This window comes from Rhyacophila brunnea, unplaced genomic scaffold (assembly GCF_057557595.1).
Source record: "Rhyacophila brunnea isolate RB1 unplaced genomic scaffold, BYU_Rbru_1.0 scaffold_21, whole genome shotgun sequence".
In the NCBI taxonomy this organism is placed as follows: Eukaryota; Metazoa; Arthropoda; class Insecta; order Trichoptera; family Rhyacophilidae; genus Rhyacophila; species Rhyacophila brunnea.
Window position 1 is genome coordinate 23558650 of NW_028232871.1, and position 20179 is coordinate 23578828.

At 35.3% G+C, this 20179-nt stretch overlaps 1 protein-coding gene across 1 annotated transcript in view; it reads right to left on the reverse strand.

Moving 5' to 3' along the window:
- The window catches only part of Tis11 (Tis11 zinc finger protein), a 127712-nt gene extending 119778 nt beyond the window's left edge, over positions 1 to 7934 (reverse strand). The window contains exon 1 of the mRNA XM_085948914.1: positions 7743 to 7934. Coding sequence (XP_085805040.1) covers positions 7743 to 7802 — 60 coding nt within the window. The 5' untranslated portion in view covers positions 7803 to 7934. The remainder of the gene's footprint in view (positions 1 to 7742) is intronic.
- Positions 7935 to 20179: the final 12245 nt, after the last annotated feature.

The following is a 20179-nucleotide window of genomic DNA, read 5'->3' on the forward strand; positions in this document are numbered from 1 at the left end:
CATTATGATGCTCGCAGCGGTGATTATACCTAAGTGTAGGTAGGTAGTTTCCTAGTTGTTTTTGGTCACTGTTTAATAAAAAAAATATTCTGTCACGTTTTGTTTGTGGTAATTATTACACTTCATTGAAATAGAAAATCAACAAACCTACATATACATATTATCTAGGAATTGATAAGTAGTACGCATTGCTAAAAAATAATCTGCACTTTTCATCAAAGATTTATTTTATTAGACAAGAACGAGACAAGTGAGTATAAAGAATAAGAATGGTTAATTGCCTTGTTTTAGTACCGGAAATACACACATTAGTAAAGCCGAGTTTGATAATAATAATATAATCGATTTTATCCGCCCTTCACAGGATAAGCCAAAATACCTAACAACACCCAAAAGTCCCAGCCTCCTTCCGAGAAATCGTATTCTCATAAAACACTTCGCGCATGCGTGTCAATTCCATCCGCTGGATAGCACACAATTTCTGCGCACAAAACACGTTTGCGTTCATTTCAACCACAGAGAATTATTATGGTGGGTGTAGGTAGGTACGTGAAAATTTTACTGCACGCGAAAGCAAAGGGTTTATTTATGGAGAAAGCGATAAACGGATAAAGCAATCGTATCAATGCTCGTATATCAATCATTCTGAGATCAGCCATGCGAATTACAAAGGTTCTATTTTGTAATAAAAATTATAGTGACGCAAATACCAACTATTTTGCCTTACCTACTTACGTCTCAATAGATTTATTTATTAATCTAATATGTTTTTGCAAGTATCGCCGACTGGTGATAAATGACAGAACTAAGGATTTTTTCTCAGTTTATTACACTATTCACCTTAAAAAACATATGTACCTATTGCATTTGGCTGCCTACATAAAATGGACGAGGAAGGTTCTTTGCACACGTATTTAAAGCTAACTTTTATATCAAAACGTCTGCTTTGATTCGGTAATGCGTGATCGTCGAAGTCGAATTTAATAATATACTATCCAATCCCTTGAATTCCAAGTATGCAAGGGACTTATTTTGACAATATATGCACATAGCTTCAAGGATGTAATAAACGTATTGGGTGAATCTGAAATTATAGAGGATTGTCGTGGTAGAAGTGTTAAGTTTTCTGCAAACGAACCTGCAATGCGAAGTGTAGATAACCTATCACTTAGGTCCATTGTTTGTTTAAATTTCATGCATTGCATGCATGCAAGGTTGTTTAAACATATCTGTAACTGGTAACATAACCTAGCTTTCGCAAACCAGCTTGTAGATAGGTATTAACAATTACTCTTTTTTCACTTTCGATTGCATTATTACCAATGCACTAAATTCTCGTAATGCGTATTGTTTATCGCTAACTTTTATTTATTACGTTATGATTTAACTGCATGCACACCCACCCCGCTTGCATTGTGCATTATTTTACCTGGTCGCGGTTCCATTCGCAGAACAATGGGGCACTTATGAATACGCGACCGGCCACGGTATATTATATGACATAAAACCGCGTAAACGTGCAGTGCTGTCCCAAAGATTATTTTTATATACAGGACCGACATAGGTATGAGAAAAAAATATTTACACTTACTAGCACAATAATGAATAATACGGCGTGTATTGAAAAACTGAAGTAGAAGTAGGTACATCATTCATGTTCTGTGTTCAAATATCATTCATTCATTACATATCATTAATCAATAATGAATCACATCTTTGTGTTTGGTAGTTGAAAGTTAAGACAAATTATGAAAACAGATATGCATACATACATTGAATAGGTATTACTATGTGGGTATTTATTAATTGAGTCAGCATTATTTAATTGGTAGAATCCCATTTTACAAAATTATAAGACAAATTAAGTAGGTAGGTAATGTATATTAAATTGGGTGTGTGAACTCAGTATTTTACAGGAGAGCAAAAAAGTTTTGAAATCTGTGATACACAGAATTGTAAACCAAAAGTCTGAATACTGTATCAAAATAACAATAATTAGCTTTTTATAATATAATATGTACTAGTTTTCTTGTTCTATTCTAGCATATAGAAATTTTCATTTGGTGTAACATTATTTGTATTTAAATTCTTTCGACATATCAGTTCGGTTAATCAGACAGTTATCAAATCAGAGAATACATCACCATTTATGTCAAATCTAAAAATGACAAAATCTGCACCTATAACCATTTACCATAGCAATGGCGATAATATAGTGTCAACCCTACATAATTTGAAGGGAAACTAGGTGACAACATTGCAACTAGAACAAAACAAAAATAATAAGTCAAGAGATTCCATTATTCGTCTTACTATTGGAGCAATAAGCAAATGTGACTCGAAATTGGAAAATTATTACAAAAACGTCATCATTTACTTGCTTATAAAACAAATGAGGGTTTATAAAACAGTAAGACTGACGTATAGGTATAAACCTGAATGTAGACGGACTGTTTTATTGCGATGTTCTGTAATTTGTAATACCTATTTCGTAGCTGTGTTCAAAAAAACATCTACTAAAACCACAACATGCCTAAACATTTTAGATTCGCCCCATTAGATAATAAATAACAAAAAACGTTCGTTTATTGATTATGATATTATACAAGATGTCGCCAATTCACGCTGAAAAATATTGTATTTATAGTAGTAGTGTTGCCATCGCAATTAAACAGAAGGTTATTGATATACTAAATAAGTACATATTATAAGCTATCGTATTGCCGACAAGAGCGAATGTCACGGGAAAAAATATGCAGCACTTCACTGCTTTGGTTGTTAATTTTATTTTATAACTAAATCATATCGTTAGCATCATCAGCGTCGTGATTTGAGTCAAGGAGACGCGAAGCACAAAAAAATCGTTGAACATGTAGATTGTAGGATGTAGGCATCAAAATATTGGAAAACAAGCGATTGTGTGATTACGCGAACAACTCGAACAGCCACGACTCGAAATGGTAAAAAAAATGGCGGCCATATACCTACCTAACGGGTAACGAAAACAGCTACCAACATAATACATAATATGAAATAATACTGTAGAAATTTATATGAATTGATGTGTTGTGATGAGCTAGTCGCAAATAATGATATTATGCGCGATCCGCGAGACAAACAATTATTAATGTTATCGATATAATAAAATACACAGCCATTGATAACATTATTAACCCAGGTGTGCCCTGGTAATAACAATAACTAATAATTATTATTATAGCAAACAAATGGTGTGCATAATACCTAGATAACGATATGAATGATTTTGATTGAGATTGGGTCGATGAGGTCATAAAAAGGTTTAGTCGACTTGTCTCCAAATCTGACCCCCGATTTTAACAATACCCGAGGAATGGCGAAAATGTATTTTACATTCGAAGTAATTAATAGGTTATTCTAAATTTAAAACAATAGAGCAAGAATAATAATTGGGAAGATTCAACAACTTAACTGATATAGCTAATGATAATATATGTAGATATTATGACACAGTAGGTACTTGATAACCGTTTGAAAATAAACCTTAATCATTATACCTAACCTAAGCATTGTACGTTTAGTAGGTAGGTATCCATATTTCACAGGTATTTAACCTAATACATAATAGAGTGGGTAGCCTTCTCATATGTACGTTTAATGATATCATTTTTAAATGGCAGGTTCATGGAAATTAATGCCAACGACCTTTCAATGAAATAGATTTTATCGTCAAATGCAAATTACTTGCAGTTAAAATACCTGCTGGAAGTACTTATTTGTCATTAGCAAAATGATGGTTTAATTATTATTATCGCCAAGGTTAATTACCTATCCCTATGTATGCCAGTCACTAGAGGAAATAAACCCTTGCCGAATTCTTTAATAAATAAAGATTACAACATTAAAATGACCGAGTTGACGAAGTTTCTACAAAAAAGTTTCATTGCTTAAAGACGAATGTAACCTCACCTTTATATTAATATTCTGTCTATATCGAATAGAAATAATTCAATTATAAACATTAAGTAAGTACTTATGTATGTAGTACCTAATCCATAATGTTAAGCATCTTAAATAATCCAAGGGAAATGCACACATTAATGACAAGGACAGGTAGGTATTCACGTTTAACTTAAAAATAACAGTTAGTAGATAGATAAGTAGTACTTTCCAATGTTGAAAAAGGTGTGTAGCAGAAAAAATGACACCTGACTGGGGGATATTCGATATACCTGCGCGAAATTAACAATAATATCGAGGGTTCCTATTCACATAACATAAAAAAAGTTGTACACAATGCAACATGCTTAGATGGGCTGAAATCCTTAACAAATCACGATGCAACGTTTTTTTCGTCCATTTCATACGCCATCTTACTTATTTACAATCGTAGTAAAATCTTATATACCTAACGTATGCATTTGTGAAAACATTATTATTATTAAGTATTAGACCAGGGATGAAAAATCAAAAAATATCCTTATAAAATCTAACTACGGACCTACAAACTTATCTGAAGAATGGGATGGGGTAGCCACTGTCGAAAACTACCCAATCAAGACTCGTAACTAGACAAAATCTGACATTCGAATGACATTTTCAAAATGGCGTCCTGTGGTAGTTCGTAGTTGCATTTTTGGCCATTCTACAGATAAGTTTGTATATCTGCAGATAACTATTCACGTTTTCAAATTAAGAAAGAATCGGAAACACATGAAATTGAAAAAAAAACATTGAATGTCTATTCTATTGTCTTTTTCATTGGGGAGCAAGAAAAGAAGATTAAATTCTATTGGCTCGGATGGACACATGATTGGATTTTAACGAGCAAAAGTATCAACGTATGTTGAACATACAATTCGAATAAAATAATTGATATAAATTATAAAGCCATCCACGATTGCGTACTTCAGTGAAACGGCAAATAATTTTCAACAGTAGGTGCCACGAAATTTCTCACTAGTCGCCAATCGGAGACCGACAGGAGGTGTCTGCACGTCGATTTGTCTTGTCATGGCGTCGGGTGAAAATATTCTTAAATCGTGTAAAGATGACTTAAAAACTTAACGTATGTACTTAAAAAAGAAAAAATGTCAAAGAATATACTATTATTATTATTAGTAATATAATTCTATTTCGACTTTATTAATAATTGACAAATTTTATTTCGTACGGCACGCGTCATTTGCACAATCCGCGCATCGCCTAGCCACGATCTTTTTTTTTTAGACCATGCCTCAGCTGAAGTAGCCTAAAATAGTGTTAACTGTCAAAGATAATCATTACCTACAGAAAAAAAAACAATAGTAAAGGACAATCAAGAGGGCCTGATATGTAAAACATAACATAAGTACTGTACACATTTTATTTATTTTTATAAAATTATTACAGTAGATATACCTACTGTTTTACGACCCCTGCAACAATTTACAACCTTACTTAAGTGGTAGGTAAGGTACATGGTCAAAAAAATAAAAAATAAAACGAATAACCTTCGAGATAAAGGCATGGGGAAAATAAAGCACTGCAGGATATAAAATAAATGAATAGTGTTGGAAATCTCTACCTGCCCTAAAAGGTCGCTGCCTGGGTCCCATAACAAAACACAAAGCCCAGACAGCAAGTGAGTGTCGCTGTGCAGGGTTGTCAGAATGACGAAATAATTAAAATCAATTTTTTGAAGATTTATTACAAAATGTGTAGGTAGATATGTATTTTCGACTGTCAATATTAAGAAAAATAAAATTTATAATAATTAATTACACAATACGTACAATACATGTTGTATCTACTGGATTGATCCAAAGCAATAATATAATAATTTTTCCTGAATTGATGAATTTAAACGTAACAAATAATATTCTATCACGAATCCATTGACTAGGCTGACAACTACGGAAAGGCGAATTCATTCTACGGACTGAGAAAAATGGTGTTGCCTTTGTTAACTTCTGGAACGATACCCGGTGGCCACAGAAGATCCGCGACATGACAAAAACTAATTCAATTTATTTGCATAATACAATCACGTGATCTAATACTAGTTTATACGAATGAATAAACATAAACAATAATTATGAAACCTCGCCTATCAGTATTACGAGCATAATATACAGTTTTCCATATTTTAAGTCATCTATTTAGCCCAATCCATTAAGAAAATTATATATGTATTGTATCCAGAGCGTTAGAGCGGAGCTCGGAGCACTGGAGCAATGTGATTTTACCCGGAGCACTGAAAGTTTGTAGTGCTCCACTGCTCCGAATGTTTTTTTTATTAAATTTTTGTCCAAAATCCAATGAAAATAGTAGATATTATATTTTGACACTTTGCAACACAGGAACTATTTGAAATATGGCAACACTGCCGAGTGATAAATAGCCTCACTTTTTTGACAGAAGAGGCAATTTAGTTTAATAGACTTAATAATGAAAATGAAATATTTTAAAAGTACTTTTTTTTTAACATTTACATACATTATAATACTTATTGAAACTTTTTACCCGGAGCGGAGCAAGTATTAGGTCCCGGAAATTTAATACACGGACAAGACACGGACATACTAATAATATTAACCAGTTTATATTAATTTAATCGAATGTGTATAACTAAGGTTGGTGTTGGTACCCCTGCATTACGAATGAAAAGGATGGTGGATCTGTGGCCGTGTGGTTGGTAGCTGCCTCCTACACACAGCAAACTGGCACCGGCTGGATGGAAATCTTTACAAGCGAAATAATAACATCGCGAAGGCGACGTTTTGCCACAAAGATTGTCCGTTGTTCTTTTCGCGAAAGCGGTTATAAAATTTAAAACTTTTACGACAACTGAATATTGCGCGCCATGATTGCATATTTCGACGATTTTAACAAAACAAAATGTCAACTCTCAGTAGGTACAAGAAAGTCAACGAGAGGAAAGGAAAGTATCTACATGAATTAAATGTGGGAAATTCAATTTTGCCATTACCTCTACCACAGAAAATAATATTATGTGAATGTCAAAATACATTACGAATAAGCATGTACATAAAATCGTTGAGGGTACCAGCATAAAAACAAAATTGCAACTACATACCTAATTGAATAGCCATAATTATAATGGTTTAAAAAATCCAAATCAACTAAATTACAGATTGATTCTGTAATTTGAGAAAACTCTTATCCAGAAATAATTCATATCAGTAGGTCAAATCTCTTTGGTCAAGATTGTTTTTATAGGTAAAATAAGTTATGGTGAATTCCAAATTCAAGATTTCCGTGTTCAATGTACGTACGATTATTGTACAAAATTATAGGTATTACTTAACCGTTTATTATATCAAATTACTGCAACAAACGATAATTCAAATCAGATTATGATTTGATAAACTTGTGTTGCGACTTCTGATAACAATGCAACAATAATACGTTATTACCAAAAATTAAATTGTATAAATAGTGTACCTACTTACTGACTTCGAAAGTCTACAATTTTATTGCAATATTTCCGATTTATAATACCTAATAGGTGTCGAGAAATACGTGAGGAATAATAATTCATTTCTTATAAATTAGAAAAACCAGTTTAATTTTGACCCGCGTCTTGGGCATTGTTTTAAAAGTCGCACATGAAAAAAATTGTGATAGCTGCTGGTAGGTAGTATTTTCATTAGGTGCTACTTAAACACTAACGTAACTACTAATACGATAATAATTGACAGCTGATGATTATCCATTATATTAGTCAGTAAATTTAATGGAAAATAATGTATGTAAATTACCTTCATTAATAAGTCACCAAAATCGTAAAGGGCCGACTGCTGCATGATGGCGGTAGACATGTTGAAATTATAGTTGTACAAGTGAAATCAATTCCAGAATTGTCGAAAGATACAGGTAATAAGAAAATAAATAAAAGAAACACTGAAGCACGAATTGAACTGCACACAAGTTTTACTTTCGAATAACGCTTCGAGAGACACGGTCACAGAAAATTGATAATAAATAAAAGATTAAATTAAATTTGTTTCCTCTTTATGTTTTTAGCTGCTCAACTAAAACCACGGAAACTCAAATTAATCTTCGAATCCAATAATTGGTAATAAATCACATTTCATTGAATCACAAAATATTACACTTTTATTTTCATTCGGTTTAGGCAAAATGTATTGTTTTTTTTTTATTATTCGGATTACACTTTTTCCTATTTTGTCAACGCGCGTTTATACGATGGAGTATTTTTCCCTCGCAGCTTGTTTGGATAATTTGTCGTTTACACGAGTAAATTGTAGAAACTGCTTTCTAAATGAAACAATTTTCGCTTTTGTTTGGGATTTGTTATGCTGCTGTTTGGAAGCACACGACCACTCCGTACCACGCTTTCTCGCAAACTGAAATGAACGCGGTTTTAATAAATAAATCTGAAGAGCAATACGAATAGGATTCGTTTGCCTCGGGCCAAGTCGGATACGTTCGGGCGCATTCGATGCATAAATAAATACATACATAATAATATTATTATATGTGCGTTTTGCCGAAACAAAATGCATGGATTGCGTGAAGTTTTATAGTTTCGAGAAAAATGGAGTATTTATTGTAGGGACATCCAAATAATAATTTTAATACAGTGATATAATAATTGGGGATACGGCGAAATTATGTTTGGTTATTATTATTATATTTTAAAACAACCAGACTGTTATTTAAATATTTTAAATCCAATAGTAGGTACAAAGTTAATTAGGTTTATAGCACTGGTCACTGAGTGACTACAGTACTCACATATATAATACAAATTTTAATAAATCATGATGAATAATCTCTTCAAAAGTTATTCCCATTGCATTGCGAGCATCTACCTCCCGTAATCACATAGGTATGCATAAGAAACATGGAGCCTCAAAACTAGTCCAGATCCAAAATACATAATAATAAATGTCCGCTTACAAATCATACAATGGAAGGTACCTACCTATGTAAACATTTGTCAATACAAAAATGCAGATGCACAAAATAACATTCATTTGAAACTCAGCGCGCGTCCACACCTGCAAAGATTGCTAAAAAAGTAAATATAAGTAAGTGAATAAATAATTTGGACAGTCCTCACCGTAAAAAATTGCACGCTTTAATCAACACTCCAAAGAACAAATGTCCGTACGTTCATCGGAAGTATAACAATAAAAAAATCCCCCCAAATCAGATCAGATCAATCTGATAAAAATACGAAAGTCATTTGCCATAATTCAAGGCGTTGACGGCAGTTTTGTTTTATGACGTCGTAATGAGGGAAAAGCCATTAAACGCAAAAAACACAAAACTGCGTGTATTAAAGAGTATAGATTAAAATATCACCTAGGCACTCTACGTAGAATAAAATTAATAGTGTTAGGTATCTCTTAAACCAAGGCCTACTATTAGCTAAGCCGTAAAACTAAACTGTAAGCTTCGATGGTAGTGCTAGTTATTGCTAATCCTTTTAATACTTACTTACTTCATCTTGTCACGCCCCAGTGTTGAGACCATGACCCCCATAAGGGCCGACCAGTGAAGTCAGAAAAACACAAACCACAAATTTGCTCGAATAATAAAAAAAGTCGCCTCCACAAGGAATATTTACACTTTAAAATACATGGCTGTGTGATGCAATTTGATGTGGTGTGTTGTGTGATGATTGATGTACCTAATTAAATGATAATTATGTTTAGAATTAATTATTTTAAGTCTGACTTACAAAATGGCTATAACCAATATGGCGAAGGGTTGCATGTTTCTTGGCTACTATAAAAGGAGGTCGCAATCAGTGCTTCATAATATGATGATGAAAGCCGAAAACTCAATAAATCAACTGGATTTATTTAAAAATTGCTGAAAATACACAGAATCACCTTAACTATGAGGTTACGCGGAAACCATATGAGGAACTTCTTTCGACCATGTCGGATCCTAATAGGATCATATGAGCCTCCACAGAGTGGAGGTTTGTATTGACAGATTTTTGTTTTTACGAGAAATGGATGTCAGCCACTTGCTCAACCTATTAGGTCCATACTCTGACTCATACACAAATTGAAAAACAATATGTGTACTAGCCAGACCCAGGATTCGAACCTGGGATCCTCGACTCTATAGGCCGGCATTTAAGCCACTCGGCCATCGTGGGTGTGTGAGGAACACTACTGTCGAAAATCACTGTCCTTAGCCTTAGCGATAGGGAGTGGGGCCCGCCATACATCGAGGTCTGAGGGGCCGCTTCAGGTTAAGACATAGGACAAGCAGCAGGTCGCGCTATTTCCCTCGGTCCCTAGCCATGTCAGACCTGCGGCGCGTAGATCGATTTTGTAGCACTGCTGCAGGGCAAGGGAGGATCGACCACGACAACGGAACTCTTGAGGCTATGCCGCAGTATGCATCCAACCACGTGAAGCGTCTCGTGATAACTCGAGTGTTTGTAACCCTAAGCCGGCTCTCACATAAAAACTCGTCTCGTGTATCGCACAGCCATTCAAACCTTCCGACAACTGGGATCCAGTGTTACTTGTGAAGACCGCGCATATATCTACTTAGCGACAGTCGCGCGTAGCCTTCGAAACGTATATATATATATATTTGAATGCGGTGATCAGCGAGCCGGTATAGGAATGACCAATTCGTTTGTATGTGACTTCGACTCTTCGACTTGGAGCCCGAGAAGGATGCAACTTGTCGATTGCAGCAGCAGATGTTTTTTTTCAAACGAAAGAGGGCTCGCATATCAGAACTCGCCGCATGCGTCTTACGACGAATTCGTCGATGTGACGTCATCGTAAAACAAGAAACAAACGTTATCAAATGGAGCTTCGCAGATTGGCCGATGAAACTGTGACGCTGCGACGCTCCTGCATGCGACGAATTGCGTTTGCTAGAGTCTGCATGTCGATATCGAAAAATGTCGAATCCGCGCATGCGCACAGCCGCACAATCGGCCATTTCTGTCTTAAGAGTGTCTCTGTCTCTGTCTACACTGTCATTGCTCGCTCATCGCTGGTCACCGCGTTTGACGTTTGTTCATACAATCAACACAATAAAAATGCCAGACGAGAGACTTCTCCTTTTTCGCGTTTGATGTTTGCCGATATGCAGATGTGCGAGGTTGTAGCATGCCACATTCGCCGGCGGTCTTGGAAGTTTTGATTTATGGCCGTCAGGCACACAAGGCGAGTTGTGATGTGCGAGCCGGCAAACAGTCGCATTCGACCAATATGCGGAGTTCCATTTGGCAACGTGTCACGTGTGTTTTGGGAATAACGATGACGTCACATCGACGTATTCGACACGTTTTAGGCGGACGGGTTTTAATGTGAGAGCCGACTAAGATTCAACGGAGACATTCTTTTAATGTAATTACCGTAAACCGGTTAAACTGTTGAATAAACATAATATTGCAATAAAATGACTAAATAGGTGTAATATAAAGGTAGTTAGTTGGTACCTACCTAATTTTCATCGACTCTATCGGTAGGTATTTTGAAATGTCGTTAAATAATGTTGATGCCGGCCTTCGGATTTATACAACAAAAAAGTGTCTTATTGAAACGAAACATCTGGATGGAATTATGTTAGCATAGGATAGCTAAATCCTCCATAAATTATGATGGTATATGACCCACCTAGTACCGCCTTTTTCAACCATTATTATCTTTGAAAATTATAAATTATTGTCAAAAATCTTTAATATTTCGCATTTGGTCAGTTTGTGTTAGCGGAAATCACACGTGTTCGCAATATTCGAGTCCAACTAAAAGAACACGTGTACACTGCAAAAAATACATGCTTCTATGCATTCAGTAAGTAATTATTGTTTTTCTCATTTTAAAGACATAGCAATTCCTGCGCTTAGTTGGCTTAGTACAAAATAAGGTACATCTGTCCGTAAACACAATAAATGATCATCGTCAGCCGTGATCGAATTCAATGGCGAAGGGTGGAGGTAGGCTGTTAAGATCCGACATAAATAGTGCAAACTAAATTTTAGGTGGGCATTGTTTAGTTGAATTTTAAATATAAACCAGCACCATCTGAAAATTGTATTCTTAGTTCAATGAAAGCAAATAAGTAGGTACGCTTGACAAAGTTTAGTGTGCAGTTTTATATCAAATATTAACAGCCTACCTCCACCCCTCGCCATTGGGGTCGATCCACTACTGGATAAAGGCATGCCCTAGCTCAATCCACTCTTCTCGGTCCCTAGTTCTTTGTTCCCACGTACATCAACATCCGAGCTATATATATAATATCTGTAAACGCCTGTCACAACCACACAACGGATTAATAAAAAGAAATGTCAAGCCAATGCCATAAAACGCTGGAAATACAAAGCCCGCCCACTGTCCTCGAATATTACCAATATTGAACACGCGTTTTGTTGACGTGTCAATTCTTACAAGTTATAATGTATTAATGCATGCGTAACTATTGAAAATAACAAATTCTTTAACGCGTGTTTAAGTTTTACCCATATTTCTCCACACTCGAGAATTATAGCTTCTTACAGCCACACCCACGATGCGATATTTACGCCGCGCGGCGATCGTGGGTGCAATTGATTTAAGTATACAAAAGTGTTTTAAGATAACACTTTCATAATAGGTACATATTAATAATAAAACTTTCTTTATAGTGTAGGTGGGTACTTCGTTGATAGATTAATTTTAATTAACAGTGATGGAGAACAATCGAGAAATTGGTACCGATCGCTTTTATCGCCTGCTGGTACGAGGTTCAACACTCTTGACGCGAAATCCGGTTATGAAATGCAACGCACCGTCCAGTTCCATGCAGATATCAATGATATTATTACACACGTAACATACGTATGCAATCTTATACACTATTATTATATTATTACATGAGTGTCAAACTTCTTGACGTCGCTGGGCCTAATTGAGTGAAGAAGAATTTCCTTACACCTATCTCCATCAGAACGAATTTGACCTGTGAATTTAATAAAATCCCACCAAAACTTCTTTCATTTCATTATCTCTAAAAAGTACGCTTTGAATTATTTACAAAATTCCATTTATAACTGAGGACAAGAGCTTTATTTTACGTTAAAATATAATTTTTATAATAACTGGGTTTTGGAGCCGGGTCCACATGCTGCCCGCGGGCAGGATGTTCATGACTGTATCATCTTTTAAAAAACCCAAGGGCGAAGACTCTACTCTACATTCAACAAACATTAACTGATAAATTCGATCTGATCTGACGGAAACGACAATAATTATTATTTTCATTTGAATTATTGGCAATTTGAAATTACATACAGTGACATCTATCTATTTCAACTGAAGTAATAAATTATTATCGAATAAAATAACCTATTTGACAATATTGTAATAGAAGCCATCAGTGACCACATAATGACCATAAATAATATGTGTCCACGACCACTTCTTTAGGCTGTCGAAGAAATTCTACTTATCCGTGGTCGCCATGACTGTCATCCTATTCCGACCGTTACAAATTTAGTCAAATATTATTTGATAACAGCGATTACACGTAAATTTGTACGTCTTACATTTCACCGTAGCACAGTTCATCGTGACTTGTCTTACCGGATAGAGATGGCCGTATAGCATTGAGATCAAACAATTACGCATTTGTCTTAAGGATATGCAGCCAATTTTATTAGATTCAATAAGAACATTAAGTTGATATTCTGATAATGATCGGTATCAAATATTTGATCGATATGACTTGATACTTAGGTATGTACATTTTTAAAACTTTTTTTTGTACTTACATAATATTATATACTTACGATATGTTGATATTTATAATTTACGTAGGTACCTAGAAGTCTTTCCCTTGTATTCCGATGGTTTTAATTTACGTATTTTTAATTGTTTATTTAGACATGAATTTGATCTCAATATTATACGGCCATCTATTTACAATATAACATCTCACAGGTTCTGCCGTATACACTCTATAGATAGTATTTAGCGGCCTCCCAGGAGCCCGAAATCCGGTTGGCTTGAAAAACAGGCAAGCCAGGTTGAAGTTTTCTTCTGGCATCCCCAGCACGTCGCCGAGTCAGGTCCAACGTCTCCGCTTCACTCTCAACGTGGTGAGAGGCTACTTGGTGCGTTCTCTTATCTTTATTCTCTTATTAAAATTAACCTAACCAAACCTAACAATTAATCCAGTATATCGGCTCTTTTCATTTTTTTTTTGCTGCTGACTTTCTGTAAAGTGTAAACGTAAACCGACAAGAACAGTGTTTATTAAAACATGAATTTTATGTCAGTAGGTAGGTACCTACTATAACTATGCGACCCAAACAGGTTGGATGGTCTTTAATATACGGCCATATATTTCCGATAAAACATTTCACGGTGAAGTGTGATACGGCGAACTGCTTACGTTCAAGTTTCCAGACACGATGTTAAATACACAATTATTTAAAATATTATTATCTAATAAAGTTTACCGATGTCTACACGCGATAGGTACGTCGATGCATAAACGCTTTTACGTTTGGTTTTGTCATTCGTTTTAATTATGGAAATTGTCTGAACTTTAAATAGTATGCAGTTCAAATAAATACTATTCATTCAATGGGGTCAGACAACCCTTAAATGTTTAAATAATATATTAAAATCTAAATCTGTATTGAGCGATGTTCTGTGGTTGAATGCTGCATTTTCAGCAAGTCGTTCTTATTTATGACATTATTTATTTATTTTACTCTTGGTGAAATCAATGTGTGTAACTAAAAAACATTTATATTATTCTGCGGAAGATTTCACAGTAGCCACGGACAGGGACCACAACGAGACCACAATGTTGAATGAAAATAACCAGGTCCTAGATTCTAGAATAAAAGGAGTGGTCAATAAAATATCCATGCAATCCACAGAACAGACCCAGTTGCCGTTGGCAGGGCAGGGCATAGATTATAATAGACTATAGTTAGGCCCGTTTCAGACGGGACACTGGTGTCGCGCTCGTATATAATAAGGAGGCCTTTGTATTCTAATAAATTGGCCTTTGTATTATGTTTATGGACGCCCTAGAGCTAATGAGTCAACGCGTGTCCGGTACACTTTTCTGTGGGCCGCTACATTCTCAAGCCGCCGATACACTTCCTTTTATTAGCGCAGCCAGTTTTATGTTCTAATTTATAACGCGAAATTATGCGTTGACTCATTAGCTCTGGGGCGTTCATAAATATAATACAAAGGCCCCTTTATTCGAATACAAAGGCCTCCTATATTATATCGAGCGCGACACCGGTGTCCCGTCTGAAGCGGGCCTTAGACCAATATTGTAAAGCGATATTTCGACGTCTTAATCTACAAACCAGCTAACTGATCTTTTGACCAAAAATGAGATTTTTGTTGTAAAGCATGTTTTCTATGCTCACACTAAATTTGAAACTCCTAAATATATAAATAAATGCGTTATCGTTCTTCACTCAAAACAGCCAACTGCAGGTGCCAAATTTCCAATATCATAACATAAATGGAACAACTCGGCATACATTTTCTTTAGGTATATATAAATATATAAATATCTATAGGTATACCTAAAATAGTGTATTAATTCATAGTGCAGCTTATTTGTAAAAAATTAAATTTTCCAAGCGTATTTTAGTTATTGTTAAATTCTGCTCGATAATTAAATTATTAAGTTTTTTCTCCATCCTGAACAATTTGCCCAAATGGAATTAGCCGGTTTACGGATTAAGCAGCCGATTTGCTTTATAACTTAAGTAGGTACACTATAGTCAGGCCGTGATACGAAACTGTAATCTTCGTGCTACTGCTAGTTACCGCTCATATTTCGAACGCAATATACTAAATTGTTATTGTAAAATGGTAATAATTTAAACGAAATATGCAATCGAAAATCTATAATTTATTACCTAAACTTTTAGTTATATGTTACTAACTTCCCACAAAAACACTCCAGTGCCTAGAGGGTGGTAACGTCCGTTTTAGGAAACATTGCGCTATTTAACTAGAACTAGACCTAGGTCCAATCTAAGCGCTGTCGTTGGCTACAATTCAAGTTGGAAATACCTTGCACGCTCATCTATCGTCAACCAATCGGTGTCGATTAATAATGCATAGTATGCCATTACTTAAACTTGAACTACAAAAAATCCCTTTGTTTACGAAGGAATGTCTGTCGTCTTAAAATTATTCTAGACATTGACCCTTATTTAAAATTTGATCTTTCAGTCTGCGACCAATGACGTGCAAGAAAGGGTTTAAATTACTGAACGATACAATCAAATCGAAGAGTGATTTAAATATCTCACTGTCATTAAAACAATACAAGAGTGAAACACAAAAAATCGCAAGGTTTCGAGTAATTTGTTTTCATAAACATTATAACGATTCCCTAGTTCTTAGGGAAATAACTCAAAATTTCAAGGTTTTGAGTTAATCATGCTATTCGATGTAGAAAGGTCTTATCGTTATAATTCAAAAAAATCAGATTAATCATAAATTCAATTATAAACGGGAATGTATGGGTTGATTATGTGTTAAACTGTAAGAAGTTCATTTGAACTAAATAAAAAATAAACACATTTACTTCAAAAACTAGAACATTGAAAAAATGAGAATTCAGACGATATTATCGTAGAACAAGGTATTTTGAGTTAGTTCCACAGATACCTCGAATCGAAATTATGTCGAGTTTTCTGCCGTTTACCGTAAGGTACCAAAAGCCCTAGTGCAGGGATGGCGAACCTTTTTACGTACACGTGCCAAAATTTCCCAAATATTATTTTTTGACTGTCTGACGTGTCGAGCAGTTTTTCAAGTAGTTCGAGCAGGAAAAAAATGAAAAAATAGTTATAAGAATTCTATTAAAACAGTTTAAAAATTATAGGAAATTGAGTTCGAGAGTATTATTACTATAATACCTACTTAGTTTGGTTCTTTACGCACAAATTGACGCCAAAATTTCTTGGATCAGAGAGGCATCCTCTCTCTACAGTGGTCTCAAGTCACTCTTAAGCATTGTAAAATGATTGTAAATCGATCAAAACCAGAGGTTCGCGACACGGCTTACCCCGCAGTGCTATAATATTCTATGCAATTCACATTAAATATAATGCCTATTCTTCAAGAGTATCAGATGCCTACCTATACAATGCGATCTGTCATTAATGCATGAATTTCGTCGTTTCCGTTTCCGTTTGCGCATCGATTGTTATAGAATATAGATACTTACTTATATTATTGGTAAACATATTAATAAAAACCGAAGAAAATACGCATTTTTAATATTGTATACCCAATATATAGGTATTTGTAAAACTTTTTGTAAAAAAAATATCTTTTCAATTTTATCTATTTTTTTTCTCTTCAACACAAAACATTCGCGTGCCATGTAAAATCATCTCGCGTGCCATAGGTTCGCCATCACTGCCCTAGTGTGACACTACATAGTGTTTTTCAATTTTGAGAACAAAATGGTTGTGTTCCAGCTGTTGTCCTACTAACCTATGGTGATTGAACGCCACTGTCTATAAAGTTGTATTATTTATTGTAAATCTCTTAAATTTACATATATTTTTTACTCACCGTGATATTATCTCATGTGACAAATTTCCAAAATACAAATAGCTGTGTAGTGTTTCCCATAGTCGAAATATCCACGAACATTGTAAATAAAGCTTACAAAATGTTTGTAACGACCTTTTATGTAAGCCAAATCGCACACCTAAGCTCATCTCGACTGCAACACGTCGATTATGTTGATGTTATTTTGTTGGTATTCACAAAACACATGACGTAATTTAAGCCGGCTCCCACATCCAAACTCGCCCGTCAGCCGCACAGTCATAAATCAAACCTACTAGGAACGTCGATCCGGTGTTGCATATGAAGACCGCCCACATCTGCCTAGCGACAGTCGCGCGTAACCTCTCGAAACGTATAGATATTTGGATGCGGCGATCGGCGAGCTGGTATAGGAATGACCAATTCGTAGATGTTCGTATGCGTTCTGGCGTCTTCGACTCGCAGCCCGAGAAACATGCGATTTGTTGATAGCAGCACTAGATGTTTTTTTTTTCAAACTAAAAAGTCGCATCCGACCAATCTGCGGAGCTCCATTTGGCAACGTGTGTTTTGTGATTAACGATGACGTTACATCGACTTATTCGACACGTTGCAGACTGGGCGAGCTTAGATTTCAGCGTCAGCTAATATACCTCAACACTCAAGTCGATGCGACATTTTAGTTTGAAAGAAACAGTTGGAGTCACAAGGCAAAAAATCGCACCGGCACATGTGCAGGAGCTGTTTTTTCATTGATTTCGGCTAGCCGCGTAACGTCACTGTCCCGGCATTGCCTCACCTATGCGTACGGAAGAAAGCTGCAGTATTGAGCCTAGTTTTGATTTATGACTATATCCTAGTCTAGACGATTTTCAATTTGCGACTGGGCTAAAACTGAAATGAAATTTTCAATGTTGTATGTTGCATTATAAAGTGCATTTTGGTGGTTAACTCTAAATAAATCTGATAAAAATTTCAGTAAGTAGGTATTTAAATTTCACTCAATTTGTTGGTTATAAAGATAATTTACACGAAAGAAGAAAGAAGAAAGAAGAAAGAAGAAATCGACAGGGAATAACAACAACACTGCTTAATCGTACATATTGTATGTAACTTATTGGATTGTCGGATCGATTTTTGAAGCTATTCGGGAGTTATTTTAGGAACCGTCAACAATACGTTTCGTACGGCCTTTATCAGTCACAGACCTTTTACACATTTTCTGGTGTCCCCCAGGGCTCAAACTTAGGGCCATTGCTGTTCACGAATTTCATAAATGACATAGCATTGGTAATTAAAAATGCTATGTTTTTGTTGTTTGCTGACGACTTGAAACTCTTCATGGAAGTTGTCACCTTGGACGATTGTCGTCAACTCCAACTTGATATAGATAATATATTAGATTGGGGCAGGCGTAACAAACTGGACTTCAATATTGATAAATGCAATGTTTTATCGTTTACTAAAGCCTCACGAGTATTGTTTTTCCAGTACTCGATGCATGGCAGAGTTCTCTCGCGAATATCATCTGTAAGAGATCTTGGAATTACGTTTGACGGTAAACTGACGTTTAGTGGTCATATAGATACCATTTGTAAAAAGGCGCTAAAGATGTTGGGCTTTGTCTTGCGTACTTCCCGGGTCTTTTCGGATGTTACGGTACTAAAAATTCTCTATAACTCCTTAGTTAGAAGCAGACTTGAGAGTGGGTCTATCGTTTGGGCCCCGCATCAGTTGAAGTACGGCCTTATGGTGGAGAGAGTCCAAAAGAAATTTTTGAGACTCCTGTACTTTCGGCTGTATGGATATTATCCGTGGCTCTATCCGACTGATTTTCTCTTAGGGATGCTTACATACTGTAGCTTAAAATTTAGAAGGGATCTTTATTTAGCTACATATTTTTTCAGACTAATACGCGGCGTAAATGTGAACTCTGCCATTCTTGGTGGTGTTGGCTTGTGTGTCTCCGATAATTACCTTAGGAATCGAGGGCATCCGTTGTTTGTTCTCCCACGGTGCAGAACTAACCTGCCATTAGTAATGCCAATTGGGACGACAGTAACCATGTTTAGTGAAATCGCATCGGATATTGATATATTCCACTTACGTGAGGGTGAATTTAGGTGGACGTTGTTTTTTAAATTCTTAAAATAGGGTCTGCTTAACTCATCCGGTGTACTTCCTTGTACCTATATACTTAATATTTTTTGTATTTACACATTGTGTTATGTACATAAAACTGTTTTAATAATATTTCTTTGTTTCTAAATGTCATGTTGTGAACGTCTTAAACTTATAATTTGTAATGTCCACAATATGTAAAATAAATAAATTGAAATTGAATTGAAATTGTAACAATAAGTGTGGGTATGTACTAATATTATTGCTATGGAAATCTGAAAGTAATAGCACAAAATGACTGAAGAAATTGAAAAAAAAATACGGTATATAATAATATTATAATAAAATAATGTCGGTGTAATTTTATTTTAACAATTTCGTAAGAAATCGCGAAAGCTGAACGACTAACGATCTGCGATTCATCGCTGGCTTTACTATGACCATGATTCTGATTTGACACGTACACACAATATAGTGGATTTATTCTCCCACATGTCCGGAACATCGATCGTTTGAAAGTCCATACATATCTT